Raw genomic sequence first — 22,673 nt, 5'->3', positions numbered from 1 at the left:
TGCAAGATGAAATTTTGAATTAATTTTTATAAGCTTTTCAAACTATAGCTTAGGTAATATTTGTAAACTAGGTCATCTTTTATTAATTTGACAGGTGTGTATGTATATATATATATATATATATATATATTACAATAAATTTAAAAAAACACCTTTAACTTTAAGTATTTTTTTTCAAGTTTCTAACATTTAATAATAAAAAAATGAGAATTTAATAATAAAAATAAAAATTAAGAAAGTGACAAGTGAAGTGGTGTTGCGGTAAATATATAAAGAAAGGTATATATATACCTTTGCGGTGTTGCGGTATATATATATGGAAAATATAGCTAAACGAAGAAACAGACTTATAGGCCACATATTAAGGCATTCTGGAATAGTCTCTTTAAAATCTGAGGGACAGGTAGAAGGAAAAAATTATGCAGGTAGGCCACGTTTGGAATACGTAAAACTAATTGTTAGGGATGTAGGATGTAGGGAGTATACCGAAATGAAACGACTAGCACTAGATATAGAATCTTGGAGAGCTGCATCAAACCAGTCAAATGACTGAAGACAAAAAAAACACATTTAAAATGTAATACATTATGAGAGCCCACTTTATGATCCTACCGAAGACGTCTGCAATTAACACAAGTCGAGCCATTTGACGTGTTAGCCACAGTAACATTCAGGATACTCGAAATAAAGCGTCATGCGGGGAATCTGCATATCAAAAACGAAATATATTCTATGTCCTCGAAGAGACAATTATAAGGAGGATCACTTTTTGTAATTTTTCTGACTTCTTGTTCGTCCCAGAGTAAAACCACCCCGAATCACCACCGATCCGGGCATCGGCTATCACCTGACCCCCCAATTCCAAAATACCCCAAAAATTACCCTCCCACCAATAAATGTTCGCCAGGCCAAGCATGCCGTTTCTAGGCGTTTCAATTTTTGGGTAGTGTATCTTAGATCAGGGGATAGATAAGTCTAAAATGGCGTGCTACGGCTAGAAACTGATGGATTTAACAAAATCTATATTTTTACATTGTGGGGGGTAATTTTTGGGGTTTTTTGGATTTGGGGTCAGGAGATAGCGGAGGCCCGGATCGGTGGAGTTCCGGGAGGGGTTTTTGTTTGGGACGAACAGGAAGTTAGAAAAAGTGATCTCCCTAATAATTGTCGCTGTGAGGACTTGAATATATTTCGTGTTCGAAACATCGATATGCCGACTGGCCGCCTCACAGCAAAACGGACTTTGTGGAGCACCATCGAGTACTTCCTGAGCTAAAAAAAGACTTATGTTGATGACCTTTTAGATCGTGTATCCTGCATGTAAGTCACCCCACTTCCACGTGCCTCTCTTATCCAGCAGGAGACAATCGTTATCATAAGCAACGATGCATCACCCGTTGTGCAACCTCAGCCCCAGAAGTGAACAAACTGCACCACTCACAATAACTGAACAACACACTGCCCTTCAGACAACCCTTTTACAGTATCTTCCCCAGTATAATGCTTTCCATTTATTCGTTAATCCAAACAAAAATCCGACTTCCATCACCATACCTGCTAATGTAGAAAACATACCAGGTACCTTATATACCTGCAGATTATGTTGTATGAAAAAGATCTCAATGAATTCACTGCCATCCGAATAGTGTTCCCATCCGCACAAAGGAAGAATCGACTGGCACCTGAGAAACCTACGATATGATACCAGACCTCAAGATGACGATGAGCAAGTTCTCATCATCTACATGTACAAAACCTGATGATCGTTTGTAAACTGTCAAATGAAATTCCTTTCTGCACAGTGCACTAGACACGCTAACAGAACCAAAATAAAATCTTTCCAATGAGAAACACCTGGCAGTTTACTGGACACAACATAGGATGCTGCAACAAGACATCATCCAAATCCCTACGCATGGTGATATCGCCTAATTCAATATGTGCAATCTAAGCCTCCTACCCAATTAATTGCCGAATTTTAACATCTAACGATTTTATATTGAAGAGTTATACAGAGGAAATGATGTTATAGAGGAAGTTGAAGAGGATGAAATGGGAGAAACAGTACTGAGATCTCAATTTAAGAGATACTGAATACCTGTAGAATTACTGTGCAGTTCAGGTGAGGTAGCGATTGATAGATTATACAAATTGGTGTGTAATATTTATGAAAAAGTGGAAGTTCCGGCAGACTTCAGAAAATATGTTATAGTCATTATACCAAAGAAAGCAGGAGCAGATAAATGGAAGAATACAGAACAATTAGCTTAACTCGTAATGCATCAAAAATCTTAACTAGAATTCTATACAAAAGAATTAAGAGGGAGTGGAAGAAGTTTTAGAAAAAGACCAATTCAGTTTCAGGAAAAGTATAGGGACAAGGGAAGCAATTTTACGCCTCACATTAATAGTAGACGAAAGATTAAAGAAAAACAAACAAACATACTTGGCGTTTATAGGCCTAGAAAAGGCATTGGATAACGTAGACTGGAATAAAATGTTCAGCATTTAAAAAAAATTAGGGTTCAAATACAGAGATAGAACATTGCTAGCATTTACAGGAACCAAACAGCAACAGTAATAATTGAAGAACATAAGAAAGAAGCAGTAATATGGAAGGGAATCCAACAAGGATGTTACTGACAATCCCTGTTACTTTTTAATTTTTACATGGAACTAGCAGTTAATGATGTTAAAGAACAATTTAGATTCAGAGAGTAACAGTACAAAGTGAAAAGATAAACATGATACGATTTGCTGATGATATAGTAATTCTAGGTGAGAGTAAAAGGGATTAAGAAGAAACTATGGATGGTATGGATGGTATGGATGAAGTCCTACGCAAGAACTACCGCATGAAAATAAAAAAGAACAAAACGAAAGTAGTGACGTATAGTAGAAAAAACAAAGATGGACGACTGAATGTTAAAATAGGGGGAGAAAGATTACGGATGTAGAAGAATTTTATTATTTAGGAATAAGAATTACTAAAGATGGACGAAGCAGGAGTGATATAAAATGCGGAATAGCAAAGGCAAAACGAGCCTTCAGTCAGAAATATATTTTATTTACATCAAAAATTAATTTAAAAATCAGGAAAAGATTTTTGAAAGTATATGTTTGGAGCGTCGCTTTATATAGAAGTGAAACTTGGACGATCGGAATATCTGAGAAGAAAAGTTTAGAAGCTTCTGAAATGCGGTGCTACAGGTTAATGTTAAAAATCAGATGGGCGGATAAAGTGACAAGTGAAGAGGTGTTGCGGCAAATATATAAAGAAAGAGGCATTTGGAAAAATATAGTTAAAAGAAGAGACAGACTTATAGGCCACATATTAAAGCATCCTGGAATAGTTGCTTTAATATCTGAGGGACAGGTAAAAGGAAAAAATTATGCAGGCAAGCCACGTTTGGAATATGTAAAACAAATTAATAGGGATCTAGAATGTAGGGAGTATACCAAAATTAAACGACTAGCACTAGATATGGAATCTTGGAGAGCTGCATCCAACCAGTCAAATGACTGAAAACCAAACACATTATGAGAGCCCGCTTATAACAAGTACAGTACTTACTATTTACAGAGTGCTTATGATCCTCCCGAAGACGTTGGGAGGATTGCAATTGTGCAATTAACACAAGTCGAGCCGTCTGACGTGTTAGCCACAGTAACATGCAGGATACTCGAAATATATTCTATGTCCTCGAAGAGACAATTATAAGGAGGATCACTTTTTGTAATTTTTCTGACTTCTTGTTCGTCCCAGAGTAAAACCACCCCAGATCACCACCGATCCGGGCATCGGCTATCACCTGACCCCAATTCCAAAATATAGTAAATACAACATTATTTACTATTATAACCAATCTGCAGTCATAATAAAATGGTTATCACCTTTAGATCTTCACACATGTGCCAAGAATACTTGTCAAATAGTATCATTGTCAATAAATATTTAATCTTTGCCTATTTCATTTGTGCTGCATAGTAAAGAAGAACTGATGGTTTGTCATTTTCACTGTGAAGAAGCAAGAATTTCAAATTCATTTCTGATGAATATATAAATAGGATTGCTCCACAGGACTGTGATGCTGTCCTAGTAAATCCAATAAAGAGAATACATCGTTGCAGTACACTATTTTGTAAGAACAAGTTCTGAAATTTTTGGCAGAACAAGTTCTGCTTGAGTAATTTTGTGAAGTCAGTGGTCTTATCTTGAACATCTGGATTCTCTTCTCTTCAATACATTCTAAATCATCATAACTTCTCAAAGCTCTCTATGGAACAAGATTTATCCTGATATATTTCATACTCAAAAGAGAGTTAATATGATTTTTTGAAGGAAGAAGTAATACTTCTTGTTTGAGATTTAAAAAGTTAATTCATCATATTTGTAGCAAATATAGTTAGGATGATTTACAAAAATTTAAGACATTTTTATATAAATTACTAATAGCATACAAAAAAGTAATACAGGCTGATTCAAAGAAACGGAAAATTTTGAAAGTTGTGTTGGTAGCCATGGGCGATTGTTACCACTTGATAGGTTGAAGATTGTCCAGGAACTGAAATTGAACGATGCAGTTGTGCAAGCACAATTCTGTAATGTAATGCTTCAGAAGATAAATGATAACGAAGAGTTTGTTCACGAACTGTGGATGTCAGACGAAGCGCATTTCCAACTCAGTGGATTTGTTAAGTAAAATTTCAGATACTGGGTCCAAGAAAATCCTACGCAGCTACACCAGCATCCGTTGCACAATCAAAAAGTGACTGTGCGGTGTGCTATGTCATCTTACAGTGTTATAGGCCCTTATTTTTTTGAGGATGACAACGTTCTTGCGATTACAGTGACGTCGGCTCGTTACATAGCCGTGCTTGAAACCTTTGTTGTGGAACAACAAAAGAGATTTCCACAGATTCTTAACACAGCCTGATTTCAACAAGACGGAGCAACGTCACATACTGCATGAATACGATGGCAGCTGTACGCAGATTGTTTGGACAACGTGTCATTTCACAAAATGGTGACATTAGATGGCCTCCCAGATCGCCTGATCTCTGAGCTTGCGATTACTTTTTGTGGGGTCACCTTAAAAGCAAAGTGTTCTGCAGTAGACCTGCTACAACGGAAGAACTGAAGGCAAAGATCCGAGAAGCAATGTTACGTCAAACCATGAACAATTTAACGAAGAGACTTCGTGAGTGTTTACGTAGAAGAGGAGGTCACCTGCAAGATGTCATCTTTAAAAAATAAACTAAAATGTATGTATCCTAAAATGGCAACATTTGTACAATTACATGAAATAAAATTCATTTTCTAAAAAAAATTTTTCATTAACGTTATTTAATTTTTTTAATTTCCCATTTCTTTGAATCACCTTGTATATATGTAGAAAATTGGTTTAATAATTTTACAAGCGACAATTACAAAAAAAAAGCATAGAAAAATTTTGCAAAAACTGCCTTCATTCACCTCCCTCAAAAAAGTGTGTGATTTTAATTTTTCAACATTTTATGTTGAAATGTAAATGAATGATGAAACAGCTGGGAAAATCACAATCCTCTTATTGAATTATTTTAACTATTTACAAATTATTCTAGAATTTTAAACTTTGTTCTTTAATTATAACATAATAATAAAACGGATATATAAATTAAATAAAGTGCACAATCTTTAATTTTCAAATTTATCAAAATTAAAGATTGGATTTTAAGTCCCATGAAAATCCTGGGAAAATTCAGCAACACTGTAAGCAGCTTTTTAATGAATTTGGAACATTACATAAAAATCAAAACGAGTCTCTCTTGATATTAGGTTGCTGAAAATTTTTTATTGGTAGATTTCATCCAGTATAACAAACAGAAAAAATATATTCTAATTTCACATGAAAAACACAATTTTCTTGCGTAACATTTTCTTATTTAAACAGGACAGTATCTCACATTTGTAAAATAATTAAACCACACATGAAATAATATACCAATTACTTACATATTCTTTTCTTAACTGAATTTATAAACATAATAAAATAATATTTAATAAATAATTTAGTTTTTCATAAACACTCACATCAATTAGAAATAATACATAAAATCTTATTCATAAATTCTTGGAGAAATACTGAAAAAAGATTTGTAATGTTTTCATCATCTAATAATAAAAATTCAAAACTATATATATATATATATTATTCAGTTTTAAAATTTTACTTAATATCACAACAGATAACTTTTTAAATTTATTTTTTTAATATTTTTCAAGAGAAATAATAAATATTTTTTTAGTACTACTACTACTTACATTAACAATACGTAATAGTGAAAAAAAAGCCGAACTTTATACAAGTTACTCTTATTTTACAAATATTATAAATCATATTCTATCATAAAAAATAATCTATACACTTGTAATTAATAAATAGAAGTTTAGTTTTTTTGTGGTTCACAGTTAATTCACATCAAAGTTGATACTTAGTTCAATGATATAACCAATAATTTATTAACACTCCAAAAAAAAAAAACTAAAATATTTCAAAATTTTACTCTAAAATATTTCATATTATACATTTTATAACAATTGTTTCAGTACAAATAATTTGTAACTTTACAAAAAAGATCATTTAAGTTGAAAAACATGAATCGTGCCTATATTAGCACAAAGTAAAATACAAAAAATAAATAAATAAGGCTATTTATCTTTCCTTTCAAGAAGTAAACTGTTATGTAATCTAGTCACTTCAGGCTCCAATAGATCAAATATTAAAACTCCATTCTCATCAAAAAAATTAGCAACAGATCTAACCATAGTTGCTTCTCTAACAGCTCCACTTTTACCATCACGACAAGTCAATACTAAGTTATATTTATCATCGTACCTAAATAGAAAAAACAATAATTTAATAAAAACTGTACTCAAACAAAATAAAATAATAACAGCCATTCATTTTTAACACCTTTAATGTAAAATAGTTACAAAATAAAAAAAACAAAAAGAAACCAACAATCTCTCAGAAGGTAATTTTTTTATGAAATCTACACTAGCAAAAAAGAATATAATTTTAGTGGTGGATGGCAGATGGAGATGGTGATGATAATAATAAAAAAACACTTTTGGCATGCCAGAAGGTGGAGGTAGATTTCACCAGTGCTAAGTAGGGGATAAAAAAGATTTCTACCTCAAAGTTAAGGAAAACTTCAAATTTACTCAATACGATGATGGTTGCATGTGTAAAAAGTTTCACACATTTAGCATATGAAAAGGCCCCATCTTCTTACAATTCCAGCAACATTTTGGTCATCGCCTGCCATAAGGGTTGGTCATATCAAAAATTGTTTTGGACAAAAGTTTTAGGTAATGTTTAGAGAACAAACGACAACTTTAAACCAATTCAATACTGTGCTTCTTAAGGGAGGTATGATTTCTTTTTTGTCTTTGGAACCCCATTTTTTCCACCCCCTCCAATGGTAGGTGATATCAAAAAATTTTAGATAAGTTTTAGACCCTTATCCAAAGAATAATAAGAACTTTAAATGAATCTGATATTTTACTTAATGAGAAAGTTATAGCAATATTTTTTGTTTTTTCAAAAACACCCCCCCTCCATAGACCGATTTTGCCCCTCGACTGAGATTTTGGGCCACAAAATTACAACAGTTACCGTGTCCACAAGAAAGTGAAAAAAAAAAAATATATAAATATATATATAAACTTTTGAAATGATGGAGTTTTGGGATCTAGGGTATGTGAAACGTGAAGATGTCAAAATTTTCCAGAAATTGAATCATGGTACCCATTACAATAGGTAGCTTCTTATGAAATCTACCTAATAATAATTTTATTAACAATTTCTGCATAAGATTCAAGAAATGAATAGTAGTTTTATGAAAATAGTTTTCAGTTACGTGATTTCCACAGGTCAGGTATTCAATGGTAGTTAATTACCATCATGAAGAATGTTAGGTTAAGTAAATGATACTTAACTACTGTTCAACTTTTGTAATTAAGTCATTAATAATTTAATTTTAACATTGACCCTTCCACTTGTCAATGGTCAACCAAAACTTTGATCACATTTTACCAATGTTTGGGCAGTACTATTCTTTAACTTCAGTGACTCCTATATCATTATATAGAAGTCATTCAAGTAAAAGATTGCCTCATGATCATCTGCACATCAAATTTAACTACAGCACAGTGCTTTTGACTCGACCCCCACCAAAAGGCTAAATACTTTACTGCAGTTTTATAAAGATAAGCTTTTTTTTTAAAACTGACAATTAAATTTTTCAGTAAACTAATGGTTTACAAGAAACAGCAAATGTACTTTGCTAATCTGAAAAAAGTCTGCCACTATAAAAATAATAAAAAGTAAGAAAATTGTAAATTTTCATTGTAAATATTTTTAGTAAAACATGATTAATATTACTAGCCAAAAATACTATCAGTATGAAACAGGTTAAAAAAAATACTTTACCAAGAATTAATGTAAAAAAACATTATTTAGAATTTGAATAGTTTTAAATAAAAGGAATGCTTACTTTTTAAGATAAGAACTTGCTTCCCAGACATTATCTGGTTCAAAGCTCACCGGATCCTTTTGTATTGAAACAACAAAAATACCTTTCTCTTTGTAAGTGGTGTACAATGTTAATAGACCCATCAATATAAAATAAAAACTAACACAAATAATTAAAACTGGCCTGAAACAGAGATTACATTATTACATAAATACAAAAAAATAAAAATTTATAAAACCAATACTGCATATAAACTAAACATTTTGAGAAAGGAAAAAGTAAGATATCATTTATTTACATGCCTTAAAATTTAACTATACACACATTTATACTAACCCTGTAACTGGCAAACGTCGCAAGTACAATGATATATGTTGTTTGTTAAATGAATCGTTATAATTGCAACATTTATGTGCACATTAACAATTATCGATTTAAGTAACATTAAACATCATCTGATCGGATTGTTAAGCTATGGTACCAATCAACTTTCAGTTGCTATCGTCACTATTACTATTCGATAGTAGATGAAAGTCGATTCCTATACATTATTACGAGTTCGTAAAATTGTTGTATCATGTTGTTTGGTTATGTATACTACTGGTCTCGCATTTGGTTTACTAGGTTGTTACAGATTATTTATTCCTTTTGTTTGATTTATTTCTAATTTTTAATTACCCCATTATTAACAATGGATCAAAATTTGCGTGATAATTGAAGTAGAATAAAAGAAATACTTTAATGGTGTCCTGGGTGTAACTGCAGAGTTCATCTTGCCTGCTTTCACCAACTTCAGTACTACTGGCGACCTACTAAACCTGGAAAGAAGAGGAAAGCACCCTCAACTAATTCTGAGTAAAACCATTACCAATTCTTTCAGTGTAAGAGGTAAGTCTCTGAAAACAGAAATAAATGTCTCCAATTACAATCTCGTGAAATAATCTTTATTTTTTGGGAGTTTCCCGAGGAAATTTTTCCAACATTTTTGTACATATGTCCTATATTATGGTGGGTAGATAAGTATAAGGTAAGATATGATTACTTTTAAAACAGACGTCATAGCTGTTATATCTAACAACGTACGTTATGTTACTGATAAAGTAATAAAAGTGGCAAACTAATCCAAAATTAAAATAGTTTAGTATATATTAGTATCTTTTTTATGCAATTGTCATCTATTATTTTGCTAGACTATTCAATAATTTTTCACTGAACAAAAAGCTTTCAAGGATGTAACATTCCAAAAGATTCTGCCTGCCCTTTCTTCACAAACACTCATTTTATAAGACAAATTATTAAAGAACTAAACTAACCTGGACTGAGGGAAAGGATAAAGCCAGTCCCAGAGTAAAGCAAACATAGCAACTCCAACTGATAAACCGCACATTATGAGTCGTCCATCCATTAATGCAAAACTTTCGACATAATTAAATTTTTCTGTTAGTACCTGCAACAAATAAAAAAAATGAATGTACAAGATGTTTTATAGCTAATATATATGTATATTAGTCATAAGTCAGAGCTACTTATATAAGTAGGAATCTGATAATGATCCATGTAATTTACTAAAGTGATAGATTGATACAAAGACTAGGTATATTTAATGTTACCTGTATAGGTGTACCTGCAACAGTATTATAAAAGTATTTCCTTGGCCCATAACTTGCCCTTTCCTTTCAATTGAATCTCTTGCATTCCAATAATTCTCCTGCATACTTACTGTGTAGCAGCACCTTCATGTAAAAACTACTACTCTACGCTCTGCTGCACTCGCTCTTGTGTATTCGGTTGGTGAATATTACATCCCCTGTGTGGGAAAACAGCACCCACACAACAAAGATTGATGTGCAGCTCAATGAGGCCATGAGGGTTATCACTGGTACTGTTACATCTACTCCCATTCAGTGGTTGCCTGTCCTGGCTAATATTGCTCCACAAGATCTGAGGAGGAAAGCAGCTAGACAATAACTCAAGAGGATCACTTCTCATAAGAACTCTCCCTTGTACAATGCCCTACAAGAACTACCAACAACTCGGCTAAGGTCATGGAAACCAGCCTGGGCTGATTTAGAAAGTATCAATTCTGTTGACGTGGCCTCCAAGTGGTGGCAATGCTGGAATGAACGTCCACCCAACAATGCTAACCTGGTTCAAGATCCAATAAAGAAGATTGAGATTCCAACTACTGTGCCAAACCTGGTCGAAGCTAAACCGCATTAGGACAGGTCAAGGGAGGTGCGATTACACCTTGGAGAGCTGGGTTTCCACCAGACTGCTGACTGCAACTGCAGAATAAAGGACCAGATAATAAAACATATTGTTACGGAGTGCCTACTTCGAGCGCTTGATGGTGATCTGGGGACTTTACATCAAGTGACTCAGAGTGCTCTGGACTGGTTGTCAAATTCTGATATTTCCATCTGATTGTGGATACTTTCATGTATTTGTACAACCATACACATACATATATATATTTTTTTCTAATAATATTTCTTCTTTCACTCTATTTCATTTCTTCATTTTATAATCTCAAATACAGGATTTTTAACATTACTACAGAAGCAATTAAAAGATTTTTTTTAAATTTCACTTTTTTCATATGTTGTCAAACATGCTTTGTGAACTTTATCTCAAAAATTTTAATAAAAAATTATGTAAAAGAAGTAAGAAGTTAAAGAAAATAGAGGTTGTGAAAATTCTACATCAAAACTAGAAACAACATTAAAGGATTGTATAAATTACCAAATATAATCAGCTTGAGTTTCTCTTAAGCAGGGAACTGTTTTTGCAAGAGCATTGCCAATATTTCAGACAACAGTACGATAGTGATGTGAAACTGAGGAAACATTCTATGAAAGTGCATGAAATTGGATCGTTTGATCAATTTAGAATTAGAATTTAAAAAAATATTTAAAAAATATTTTTTTAAACATCCTTTTATTTAAAATAAATAAAGTGATATTTGCATTAAAAAAGAGAAAAATAAGCCATTTAAATTTAACAAAAACAAAATATTGAACTATTTTCTTTATAAAATTCATTTGTGCTAATGAAAACTACATATGAAATAACTTTTAATGAAAATCATCTAGGTTCATGGAAACAAGCAATTAAATTTTCTTAACAAAATTAATCTAATTTAATAGAAAGAAAGTTTTGAATTATTTTCTTTACAATATTCATTTACAATTTCATTATACAAATAAGAAAAGTCTAGGACAGCTTCCATTTTTAGTCAACAGTTGATTTTATGTAAATAAACCACAGTAATTCTGAATTTTTCCAAAATCGTATTGCATGATGATCGGCAAAATTTGTTCCAACGTATCTGATTTTTTCCAATGTTTCCATTTGGTTCATTTAAAAACATTCCAATAAAGTTTATCATACTGAATGGCTACATTTATGCTTACTTATATGTTCTTTCAAAATATCTAATCCTTATTTCAAATATTAGAAATATATGAAATTTAATCAAACAATTTTCATGCATTTGTGTACGTTTCTTAAGTAAAATGAGAAATGGATGCAATATTTAGCAAAGCAAAACATAGTGGTATGTACAAGAGGTTATCTCTAAACTAAATACGATTTCATTGTAAAAATATTTATTCTGAAAACTTTTTAAATAATTTTGTTTCTCCTTAACTACACACCTTATACTACTCTCTATATAACTGCCACATGGATTAAGAAATTTATTATACTACTTATCTCTATATAATTGCCACACGGATTATGACATTTATTGTAACGATACACCAGCTTCAATATACCCTTGTCATATTCTTCTGCAGTCCATTTAGCCACTGATTAACAGCATTTTAAACTTCACCGTCACTCGCGAATTGCTTACAGCTCAAAAAGTTTTTCAATTTCTCAAACAAATGGTAATCAGAAGGAGCTAAGTCCGGACTATATGGTGGGCGATTGTAAATTTCCCATCCAAATGTTCTCAGTAAATCACGTGTCAGACCCACAACATGTGAACATGCATTATGGTGCGGCAGAATGATGCTGTCAGTCAGCCGTCCACGTCACCGATTTTGAATGGTGCGCCGTAACTTACGTAGAGTTTCACAGTAGGCTTCTACATCTAGTCATTCCATGTGGTATGAAATCGATTACAGTATTACAAACCGATTCCACAAGACTGTGACCATCAGTTTGTATCAAAATGGGTATGGCTTGACCTTTGTCAGTCTGGTTGATGATTGAGGATGACGCCATTCTCTCCCTGGCGTGTAATACGAAATCCATGTTTCATCGGCGGTAACAAATGAATTAAGGAACTCATCACCTTTTTCTGTGTAGCACATAAAAAATTTCAAAGCAGATCCCATACGGATTTTTTGTGAAGTTCCGTTAAAACATGCGGCACCCGACGTGCACAAACCTTTCTAAAGTCTAAACGGAACGATACGACTGATAACAGCTCTTAAAGTACCAGGAAAAAGAAAGGCCAGATCGGAAATCGTTGAGCGACGATCTTTTCTTATTTCATCATCGACGCGTTTTAACAAGTCTTCGGTGATTATCGAGGGCCTCCCCCGAACTCTTCATCGTGCGCATTAATTCTGTTATTTCTAAACCTTTCACACCATTTTTGTACGTTTCTTTTATTCATTACATTATCACCGTACACAGCAAACAACCGCCTACGAATTTCAGCCAACTTAACGTTCTGGTTTAAAAACCGTATGACTCCACGTATTTCATAGTCGGCGGCAACATCGATTTTCCTATTCATTTTATAACATAATAACTCATGCGTAATCAAAGATAATACAACGCGACAACTTATAGACAACACTGCAGCGTATACATTACTAACGAGGCCATGAACGACACAGGTTCGCCAACTTTAAGGAGAGAAATTTCCCAATGGTTTTTAGAGATATCTCTCGTACATAAATAGGTACGTACCTAACCAGATGTATTCTAAATAAATAATGCTTAGCTAATTTTAAGCAAACATCAAATTTATGATGATGGTTTGTACTTTAGGTAATGCAATCCAATCATTAGATTTGGTTATTTAGGTGCCCAATGTTTTTACTATTCACGGAATGTAATTGTATATGAATTTTGTAAAAGAAAATTATTTACTTTCTTGTTTCAATGAACCTACATAATTTTCACAAAGAAAGTCATTTCATATACATTTTTCATTAGTTAAGATTAATTTCAGAAAGAAAATAATTTAATGTTTTGCTTCCATTGAATTTAAGCTACATTATTTTTCTTTTTTTAGGGCAAATATTATTTCATTTATATAAAAAAAATGTAAATATTCGTTTGTTCAAAATCCTAAATCTACGAAAGTTCTTCACAGATTGCTTTGAAATTTTGACATAACGTTGCATTCGAATACGCGCGTACAGGTAAAAAATGCTTTTTTTAAAAAACAGTGCTATTTGTTGGACGTAAAAGCAACACAAGCTATACTACATATTTTACGATTCTATTTTAATGTTTCCGATATGTGTGTCCGCTATAGACCAAAAAACTGCTGAACTGTTTACGCGCGGGGGGAAAGGGAAAGAGGAAAAAAGTGGAAAAGGGAATTAGGGAAGAAGGGGAAAACGGGAAAAGGAAAATAAAAATGGGGCAAGGAAAGGGAGAAAGGGGATGGAAATGAAAAGGAGAAAACTGGGAAAGACAATATGTAAAAATGAAAATGGGGGAAAGGGGTGAAAAGGTCAAGAGAGAGAAATAGAAAAGAGAGAAAGGGGGAAAAGGGAGAAAGGGAAAGGTTAAATTTTGTGAAGTTCCATAATGTTTAATTTGTTCATTTTTATCAAACTTTCAACTGTGTTCATTTAATCTATATAAATACTCAAATCTAGCATAGCAAGCATTGCCGGGTCTGCTAGTTTTTAATAAAAATCTATCTAACAGACTCTTTTTATTTTCACTTTTTAATAACTGTTTTTCAATATGAAAAAATGTTTCAATTAAAAATACTATTTTACAACAAAAGTTTGGTGGTAATCAGAGCATAACCGTAAATTACAATTATAATTTTCTGTTAAAAATAAATAAATTAAATTAAATTAAATGATAACTTTACAACAATGAATAAGAAAGAGCTCAAAAATGACAAGAAAAAAATGTTAAAGTTTTGAAGAAAAAAAGTAAGACTAAACGAATAAAGAGTTAAAAGAACACATGCACAATGCAAAAGTAGATAAAAAAATTCAAGACAATATTTCTACAAAACAGCGGTTTCAAACTCAAAACGGAAACATAAAGATAAAATTAGAACGTCATCGTTAGCATCAATCATAAATAAGACTAGCAGAACATCAGAACAATGCAAAGCTATATTAGAATGAGATTGTTCATCGTTCACAAGTTAGACAGATTTTCTGTAAAATTTAATTTAGACACACTGTTTGAAGAACTTTTCAACAAAAGAAAGAATATGTCAACCTCAGGTTGGGTATACAAGAAAATAGCTTATTTAGCATAAAACCAGTAAACACATCATTGACATGAAGAACTACATGGAACTTCTCTGCTGACATGAAGCCGACATAAATACACACAATCAAGAAACTGAGCAATTAACATAGTAACACATAAGAATTATGTTAGCAGACAACATGAACTCTCTCTATCAGCCAACTTCGACTATACACATTTGAAATTACATCTGTGAAACAAATAAACTTCGATTGAAAACAATTTATTCATGAAAATTGTATCAAATTGTATTGTCATACTCGATGAATGTGAATGCCAATTTTGAGCTCAATATTCTGTAGTAAGTACATTAAAAATTGATGGCAAAGTTTTGATGATCCCACTCCCGACAGAATAACAATACATGAAGAAGAGTTAAATAAAAGCATATAAAAAGACGCTGTTTAGATCACATATCATTAAAATACTAGATATGAAACTTCAGGTGCAAATGTTTCAGCCACTAAAGACTATCCTTATTCATTAAGGAAAATATAAAGGAAATTCTTCTTCCTTTAAAAACTTTATTTTTGTGATGTATTTTATTTTCTAATATTATAACTTTAACAAGTTATATATCATATAATAAAGTACGTCGCATAAGAAAATCAACAACTGCTATAAGAATTAATTTTTAACTGCTGGTGTCAAGATTAAATTAACCTTTACAGGCATTTTTGTCATTTGCTCCGGCTCAACTGTAAATATATACCAATACAGATGGATATAGACCAACAAGAAAAAGATATGGCTAGTTTTAATATGATGATAGGCTATTGTTCTCATGCGATATAAAACAATACAGAATTTGACTGTTCCTTATGAATACTAAAATTTAATTTCATCAGAAAAAATAATGAAGGTGATTCTTCCAGGAATTGAAAAATAGAAGCGGTAGAAAAATATTTTTTCTGCAAAAAAAAAATATTACTGCTATAAAGAATAGCAATAGAAGAATATTTTATTTATAAATACAAAAGTAAACATAAAATGATAAATGTGAAGGATGAAGTAGCAAAAGTACACAAAAACTAACGAGTAAAAGGGTATCAAACAAATTAAATCTTTATTAATAACTGACAATGTTATCTGAAACTGAAGATTGAGTTAAAGAGCTCTAAAAGTGCACTTTTCCTGCTTTTATATGAAAAATAATACAGAGCATACTCTTGGTATACTGTTTTAACGTATTTATAAATATCATCAGAATAATTTTGGAGGTGGAATAAATAAAATTTGCTTTATTATAAAAGAAAAACCCAAGACCTGAGTTACATATTATTAGACCATATTAATAACAATAATAAGCAGCAAAACTTCTAAGTAGAATAGAATTTTATATCTCGCTTAAACAAAATAAAACTTTTACGGGTACCCTAAGCTGTTTATATTCAAAACTGAATTAGAAAAATTTGACGTAACGTCAATTTAAAAATAAATCCATGAACTACCAAATGAAATTTGAAAGTGATGGCTGCTAATCTGGCATCAATGGCATTACAGAATGCCCAAAGGAATATCTAAATACAAGCTTCACTGTTCGGATTAATACGATTAAAAACAGTTATTGATATTTTAATCGATTCATAATAGTGAACCTATTATGAAATCTAAATTTATTCATAATAGTATTTTAATCTATTCAGAAAAAGTTTTTTAACAAGTTTTCAATCTTTTTTTATTGCTTTACCACATACCTTACTCTCTGAAAATATTAACAGACAATTGTTAAGAAATTAAAAAACACTCAAAGCAGACAATTTGACTACTGTTTCATGAAGATAACATCAATAACTGATTAAAAATGTAGGAGAACAAAAAAATTTTAAACATTTTACGATAAAAAAATGGGATTATCCATTGATTATCTTATCTCATTTGTCAATTAATTGTTATCAATTTGAACAAAGTAAAAAATCTTCATGATAACTGATAATCCAATTAATTCCTACATATAAATAAAAGCATATATTAGATAACATATTATATAGTATGTATATAAATATATATATATATTGTTACCACATATATTGGCAACGACCTAACTTAATATTGGCAGGCGACAACTGTAACAGCTCAGATGTCAGCGGGAGCACAGTATAGGTAAGTGCTGGTACAAGCGTCACTCCCGCTGCGCAGATGACTGCACAATTCTCCCACCATAGCGGCGCTGTAGCCCCACCACTCTCAGGCTCCAATAAAAGAGCATGCACGAGAGGGAATTTTTTTAATTCATCATCGACCGCCACCTGGAGAAGACCAAGAAGAAGAAGTTCCCTGGCCGTCTCAACATGGCACCTCCCAGCGGATGCCAACATCTCCGCTGGACCATCGGCCTGGCCGGCCCCACTACCTTTCCGCTCCAGCTCGCTGGGCTTCAATCGCCCTGGCCAGCAGACTCAGCAGCAGGAGCCAGTCCGGTGTGGGATTGCTCAGGGAGAACTGCCTCAGTTGCACCGGCAAAAGATAACAAACACAGACCGACACTGCAGGGCTCTGGGGGCCACCACTGCTACGCTGTAGTGGGGACCCAACTGCTGCTGAGTGGTAGCCTGGTCTCATTTCAATGGTCGAGCTGGAGCTCCCTGACTACAGCCAAGTTGACTTCGCCGGAGACCAGCTTCCAAACCCAACAGCTCTTCTCAGAGCTAACAACAAAAATAGCCCTTTTCAGAGCTACCACAAGGTTATTAATTACAACAAGCCATCAAAGCCAAATGACAACAACAGCCCTTCTCAGGGGTACTACAAAGTTATTAAATGCAACGTGCCGTCAAAGTCATTCGGTGACAATATATATAATAAATAAAAACATATATATCTCATCTGATGTTTTCAGATCTAATGACATAACATACAAAAGCTATACAGACCTCTTTATTATTTCTATCACCAGGAAAAAAAATGTTTTCTATCCAAAATTACAAAATATAGTTTATTTATATAAATATGTTAATATTTTAAATGCATTATTTACTTAAAAAAAAAAACACTGAAATACCTCTTTCACAGCATCATCAAGGGCATTTTTTACAGCTGATCCATCCCACTTATTAACTTTAATGGGCTTTGCCTCCTAAAAAATAAACAAAGAATTACATTATCACACAAGGTACTTGAAATATTCTGTCATTTTCAAAAGGTTTTGTAAGAAATTAAAATAAAACAACGTAAGGGATATTAAACCTATATTATGTGCACTTCTTAAAAAAAGTTCTTGAAAATATAAAATTATTTTTTTTCAATTACTTAAAATATATATATATATATATATATATTTATATAGAGGTCATCCATTCCAAGTGGTCCAGAAAAAAAATTGGTTGCTAGACCATCTCAGAAAAAAATCATATTTTGTAAGTGCGTTCTCTTATGTTTTGGTAGTTCAAAACTAATTTTTCACTATTTTATTGTATCAGGATTAGGAATGTGCCTGAGGTTATTTAAAAAAGAAAAACATCAAGGAAACCACAAAATTATAATTAACTATGTTTCCCTTTCAATACTGAGATCTGAATTTAAGAGAGCATTAAAAGATTTAAATGGCAGAAAGGCTCCTGGAATAGACGGATTACCTGTAGAATTACTGCGCAGTGCAGGTAAGGAAGCGATTGATAGATTATACAAACTGGTGTGTAATATTTATGAAAAAGGGGAATTTCCGTCAGACTTCAAAAAAAGTGTTATAGTAATGATACCAAAGAAAGCAGGGGCAGATAAATGTGAAGAATACAGAACAATTAGTTTAACTAGTCACGCATTAAGAATCTTAACTAGAATTCTATACAGAAGAATTGAGAGGAGAGTGGAGGAAGTGTTAGGAGAAGACCAATTTGGTTTCAGGAAAAGTATAGGGACAATGGAAGCAATTTTAGGCCTCAGATTAATAGTAGAAGGAAGATTAAAGAAAAACAAACCAACATACTTGGCGTTTATAGACCTAGAAAAGGCATTCGATAACGTATACTGGAATAAAATGTTCAGCATTTAAAAAAAATTAGGGTTCAAATACAGAGATAGAAGAACAATTGCTAACATGTACAGGAACCAAACAGCAACAGTAACAATTGAAGAACATAAGAAAGAAGCCGTAATAAGAAAGAGAGTCCGACAAGGATGTTCCCTATCTCCGTTACTCTTTAATCTTTACACAGAACTAGCAGTTAATGATGTTAAAGAACAATTTAGATTCAGACTAACAGTACAAGGTGATAAGATTAAGATAATGATTAAGATAAAGATGCTACGATTTGCTGATGATATAGTAATTCTAGCCGAGAGTAAAAAGGATTTAGAAGAAACAATGAACGGCATAGATGAAGTACTACGCAAGAACTATCGCATGAAAATAAACAAGAACAAAACAAAAGTAATGAAATGTAGTAGAAATAACAAAGATTGACCACTGAATGTGAAAATAGGAGGAGAAAAGATTATGGAGGTAGAAGAATTTTGTTATTTGGGAGGTAGAATTACTAAAGATGGACGAAGCAGGAGCGATATAAAATGCCGAATAGCACAAGCTAAACGAGCCTTCAGTAAGAAATATAATTTATTTACATCAAAAATTAATTTAAATGTCAGGAAAAGATTTTTGAAAGTGTATGTTTGGAGTGTCGCTTTATATGGAAGTGAAACTTGAACGATCAGAGTATCTGAGAAGAAAAGATTAGAAGCTTTTGAAATGTGGTGCTATAGGAGAATGTTAAAAATCAGATGGGTGGATAAAGTGACAAATGAAGAGGTATTGCGGCAAATAGATGAAGAAAGAAGCATTTGGAAAAATATAGTTAAAAGAAGGGACAGACTTATACGCCACATACTAAGGCATCCTGGAATAGTCGCTTTAATATTGGAAGGACAGGTAGGAGGGAAAAATTGTGTAGGCAGGCCACATTTGGAATATGTAAAACAAATTGTTAGGGCTGTAGGATGTAGAGGGTATACTGAAATGAAACGAGTAGCACTAGATAGGGAATCTTGGAGAGCTGCATCAAACCAGTCAAATGACTTAAGACAAAAAAAAAGTTTCCCCTTAACTTCTTTAAGTAAAATTTATTTAAAACTAAGGGTGATAGAAAAATTGTATTTACAGATCTGTAATGTATACAAAAAAGCAATTCAAGAAATGGTATCACACTTAGAAAAAAAAATTTTTTTCTATCAGTGTTAGGTTAGTTAACATGTTTAAAAAAAATAACTGTTTATTTTATAAAAACTTCATTGGCTGTATATTTTATAAGCATTTAAAAATACGAATAAATCATTATCTATAAAGAAAATAAACTGAAAACAATATTATACCTGAGAAATCAGAATGGAAATAATTTAAAAATATAATAAAATATTTTTAATTAATCTTTTGAATATAAAATAAGGTTTACAAGAACATTTTTGAAGGGCTAATACATTGATATTAAAATAATAACGACGAATGAGTTGATGAAGCAATTGTCCCAAAAAATATTTAGAATGCATATTTCTGGATATTCAGAAATTGGGTTATTTTACATATGTTAAAGAACTCAACACATCGGGTTATAACCCTACCAGGCATCTTAACTAATTTTTAATTTAAGACAACCATTGTTTAATTTTGTAACCCTACAAAGTGGTAAATATAATTATAATCGTAAAGATGGTAATTAAGAATGTTTTTTAACTCTCTAACAGCATCTAAAGCTCATCTAATGTAACGGGACTGGAAAAAAAAAAAAATATATATATATATATTTACAACAAAAAACCAATCTACCGGTTTTTATCCATGCTATAGTTTTAGGTTAGCACTCCGACAGACGTTTTCATCAACAAAAAATCATTAGTATCAATTAAAAAAACAAACAAAAAATACCAAACAACAAAGTTAAAATATACTCACAGTAGCATCTTTCGATTTTGTTGTCATAGCTCTAACTTCAGTTGCAACAAAACTACAATGACGTGTTTACAAGACGTGTCAGATATCAATATCTACAACACAGCTAAGAACTTCTAGATATCATCACCACTAACGCAATACACCTTTGACCATTGAACTCCAGTAAATCTAACAATTAGACTGACAGCAATTCCAACGGAAATCATTTTTTAGGGGAAAAATAAAGATCACAGCAGAAATATGTTCTTAGTTTAATAGAACAACCATCTTCAAATACTTTTTTCTTTAGTGTAAAATGATAAAAACATTTACACCACGCAAAACGGAAAAATGTAACATATCCAATAAAAGAAACCACTTCTGGCAGGTATAACTCTCTAATTTTTCAGTTCAGAAACGAATAAGTAATTAAGAGAAATATACATTCTTTTTTAACAGTAATGGTTACAATAATCACTTAGAATCTGTGATAGATTTACTTCCTACTACCGAGGTTCAATTTCACACTATGTTTCCTGTTAACGCATAATGTAGAATTCAATATTGAAGCACCCCCAACCCACCGGGTTGGTCTAGTGGTGAACTCGTCATCGCAAATCAGCTGATTTCGAAGTCGAGAGTTCTAAGGTTCAAATCCTAGTAAAGGCAGTTACTTTTATACAGATTTGAATACTAAATTGTGGACACTGGTGTTCTTTGGTGGTTGGGTTTCAATTAACCACACATCTTAGTTATGGTCGATCAATACAAGACTATACACTTAATTTACATTCATAGTTATCATTCTCTGAAATAATATCTTACAGTGTTTCCTATGGCTAAAAACAGAAAATAAAGAAATCCTATTTCAGCGCTGAAATAGGATTTAGGATGGCTGGGAACTAAATAAAACTATTGTACGCTTGTGCGATTATAATATTAACTACGTGATTTTATCCCCTCTTTACTGCGCATGCGCAGTTTCATGTTATTTACTTCTAGCCACTCATTTGGTGGCGCTAGTTTATGCTTCAAATTTTACAAATTTCAATACATGGGATACTCTATCCAGTTATATATAGATTAGTGCTCGTACTCCTTTGTAGTTTCCGAACTTTATCTCATCTATTAACTTCACACTTCTTCCTCGCTTTCTTTCTCCTTCTACTGACCCTTCCAATGCAATTGTCAAGATTCCACTCCCTCAACCACGTGTCATAACCAATTCCCTTTTCTTTTATATACCTTCTTCATAAGTGCTCATTCTTCTTTCACTTTTTATTTACTGTTCATTCCGAACTTCATCTATCCTTCTCCGAATATGAAGCCTCAATCCAGCCATTCTCCCTACTCCTCATCATTCATGCTTCACATCCATACATAGCATTCGGCTAACCTCTCTAAGTTCAGATTGATTTTTCCTCTTCTAATTAAAGGTTTGCTTTGCCATTGTTATCTTTCCTTTTAAGTCCATTGCACTTTTCCAGCCCTCCACCATTGTCTCCAAATATCTATAATATTTTACTTTTTCTATTTTACCTTCACATGTCCTTACCACTAACCCTCTTTTTTATTTATTTCCATTACTTTCATTTTCCTGTATTTATTTTAATTCCATACTCATTCATTCTTTCCTTCAGGAAGCTTTCCAACTTTCCTTAGCATCCCAGTGGCATCTGTGGTTCTTTTCTCTTCCCTGAAGCCAAACTGTTAATCTTCTGCATTCTCTTCTGTAATTCTTACCATCCTCCAATTTACAATTCTTATTTATTTTAACACCATGAACTGAATATTCTATTTTCTGGATATTTTTAGGTACCACTTT

General features: G+C 32.4%; 1 protein-coding gene across 1 annotated transcript; it reads right to left on the bottom strand.

The window, feature by feature from the left end:
- Positions 1–5,814: 5,814 nt before the first annotated feature.
- Spase25 (Signal peptidase complex subunit Spase25) lies at positions 5,815–21,025 on the bottom strand. Its single transcript, XM_075357318.1, has 5 exons — positions 20,870–21,025; positions 17,990–18,064; positions 9,834–9,967; positions 8,542–8,703; positions 5,815–6,878 (listed from the first exon to the last, which is right to left on the bottom strand). The coding sequence occupies exons 1-5, from the start codon at positions 20,894–20,896 to the stop codon at positions 6,692–6,694; spliced, it is 585 nt and encodes a 194-aa protein (XP_075213433.1). The 5' UTR covers positions 20,897–21,025; the 3' UTR covers positions 5,815–6,691.
- Positions 21,026–22,673: the final 1,648 nt, after the last annotated feature.

This window comes from Lycorma delicatula, chromosome 2, assembly GCF_047948215.1.
Source record: "Lycorma delicatula isolate Av1 chromosome 2, ASM4794821v1, whole genome shotgun sequence".
Lineage (NCBI taxonomy): Eukaryota > Metazoa > Arthropoda > Insecta > Hemiptera > Fulgoridae > Lycorma > Lycorma delicatula.
Note: the sequence above shows the minus strand (reverse complement) of the source record. Positions and strands in the feature narration are given on the sequence as shown.

Excerpts from the sequence above, each read along its gene's own strand:
- Spase25 (XM_075357318.1), bottom strand. The coding sequence starts at position 20,896 with ATGACAACAAAATCGAAAGATGCTACT. Across the intron at positions 9,968-17,989 it reads TTGATGATGCTGTGAAAGAG|GTACTAACAGAAAAATTTAA; the intron begins GTATTTCAGTGT and ends TATTTGTTGCAG. Across the intron at positions 8,704-9,833 it reads TATCCTTTCCCTCAGTCCAG|GCCAGTTTTAATTATTTGTG; the intron begins GTTAGTTTAGTT and ends TCTCTGTTTCAG.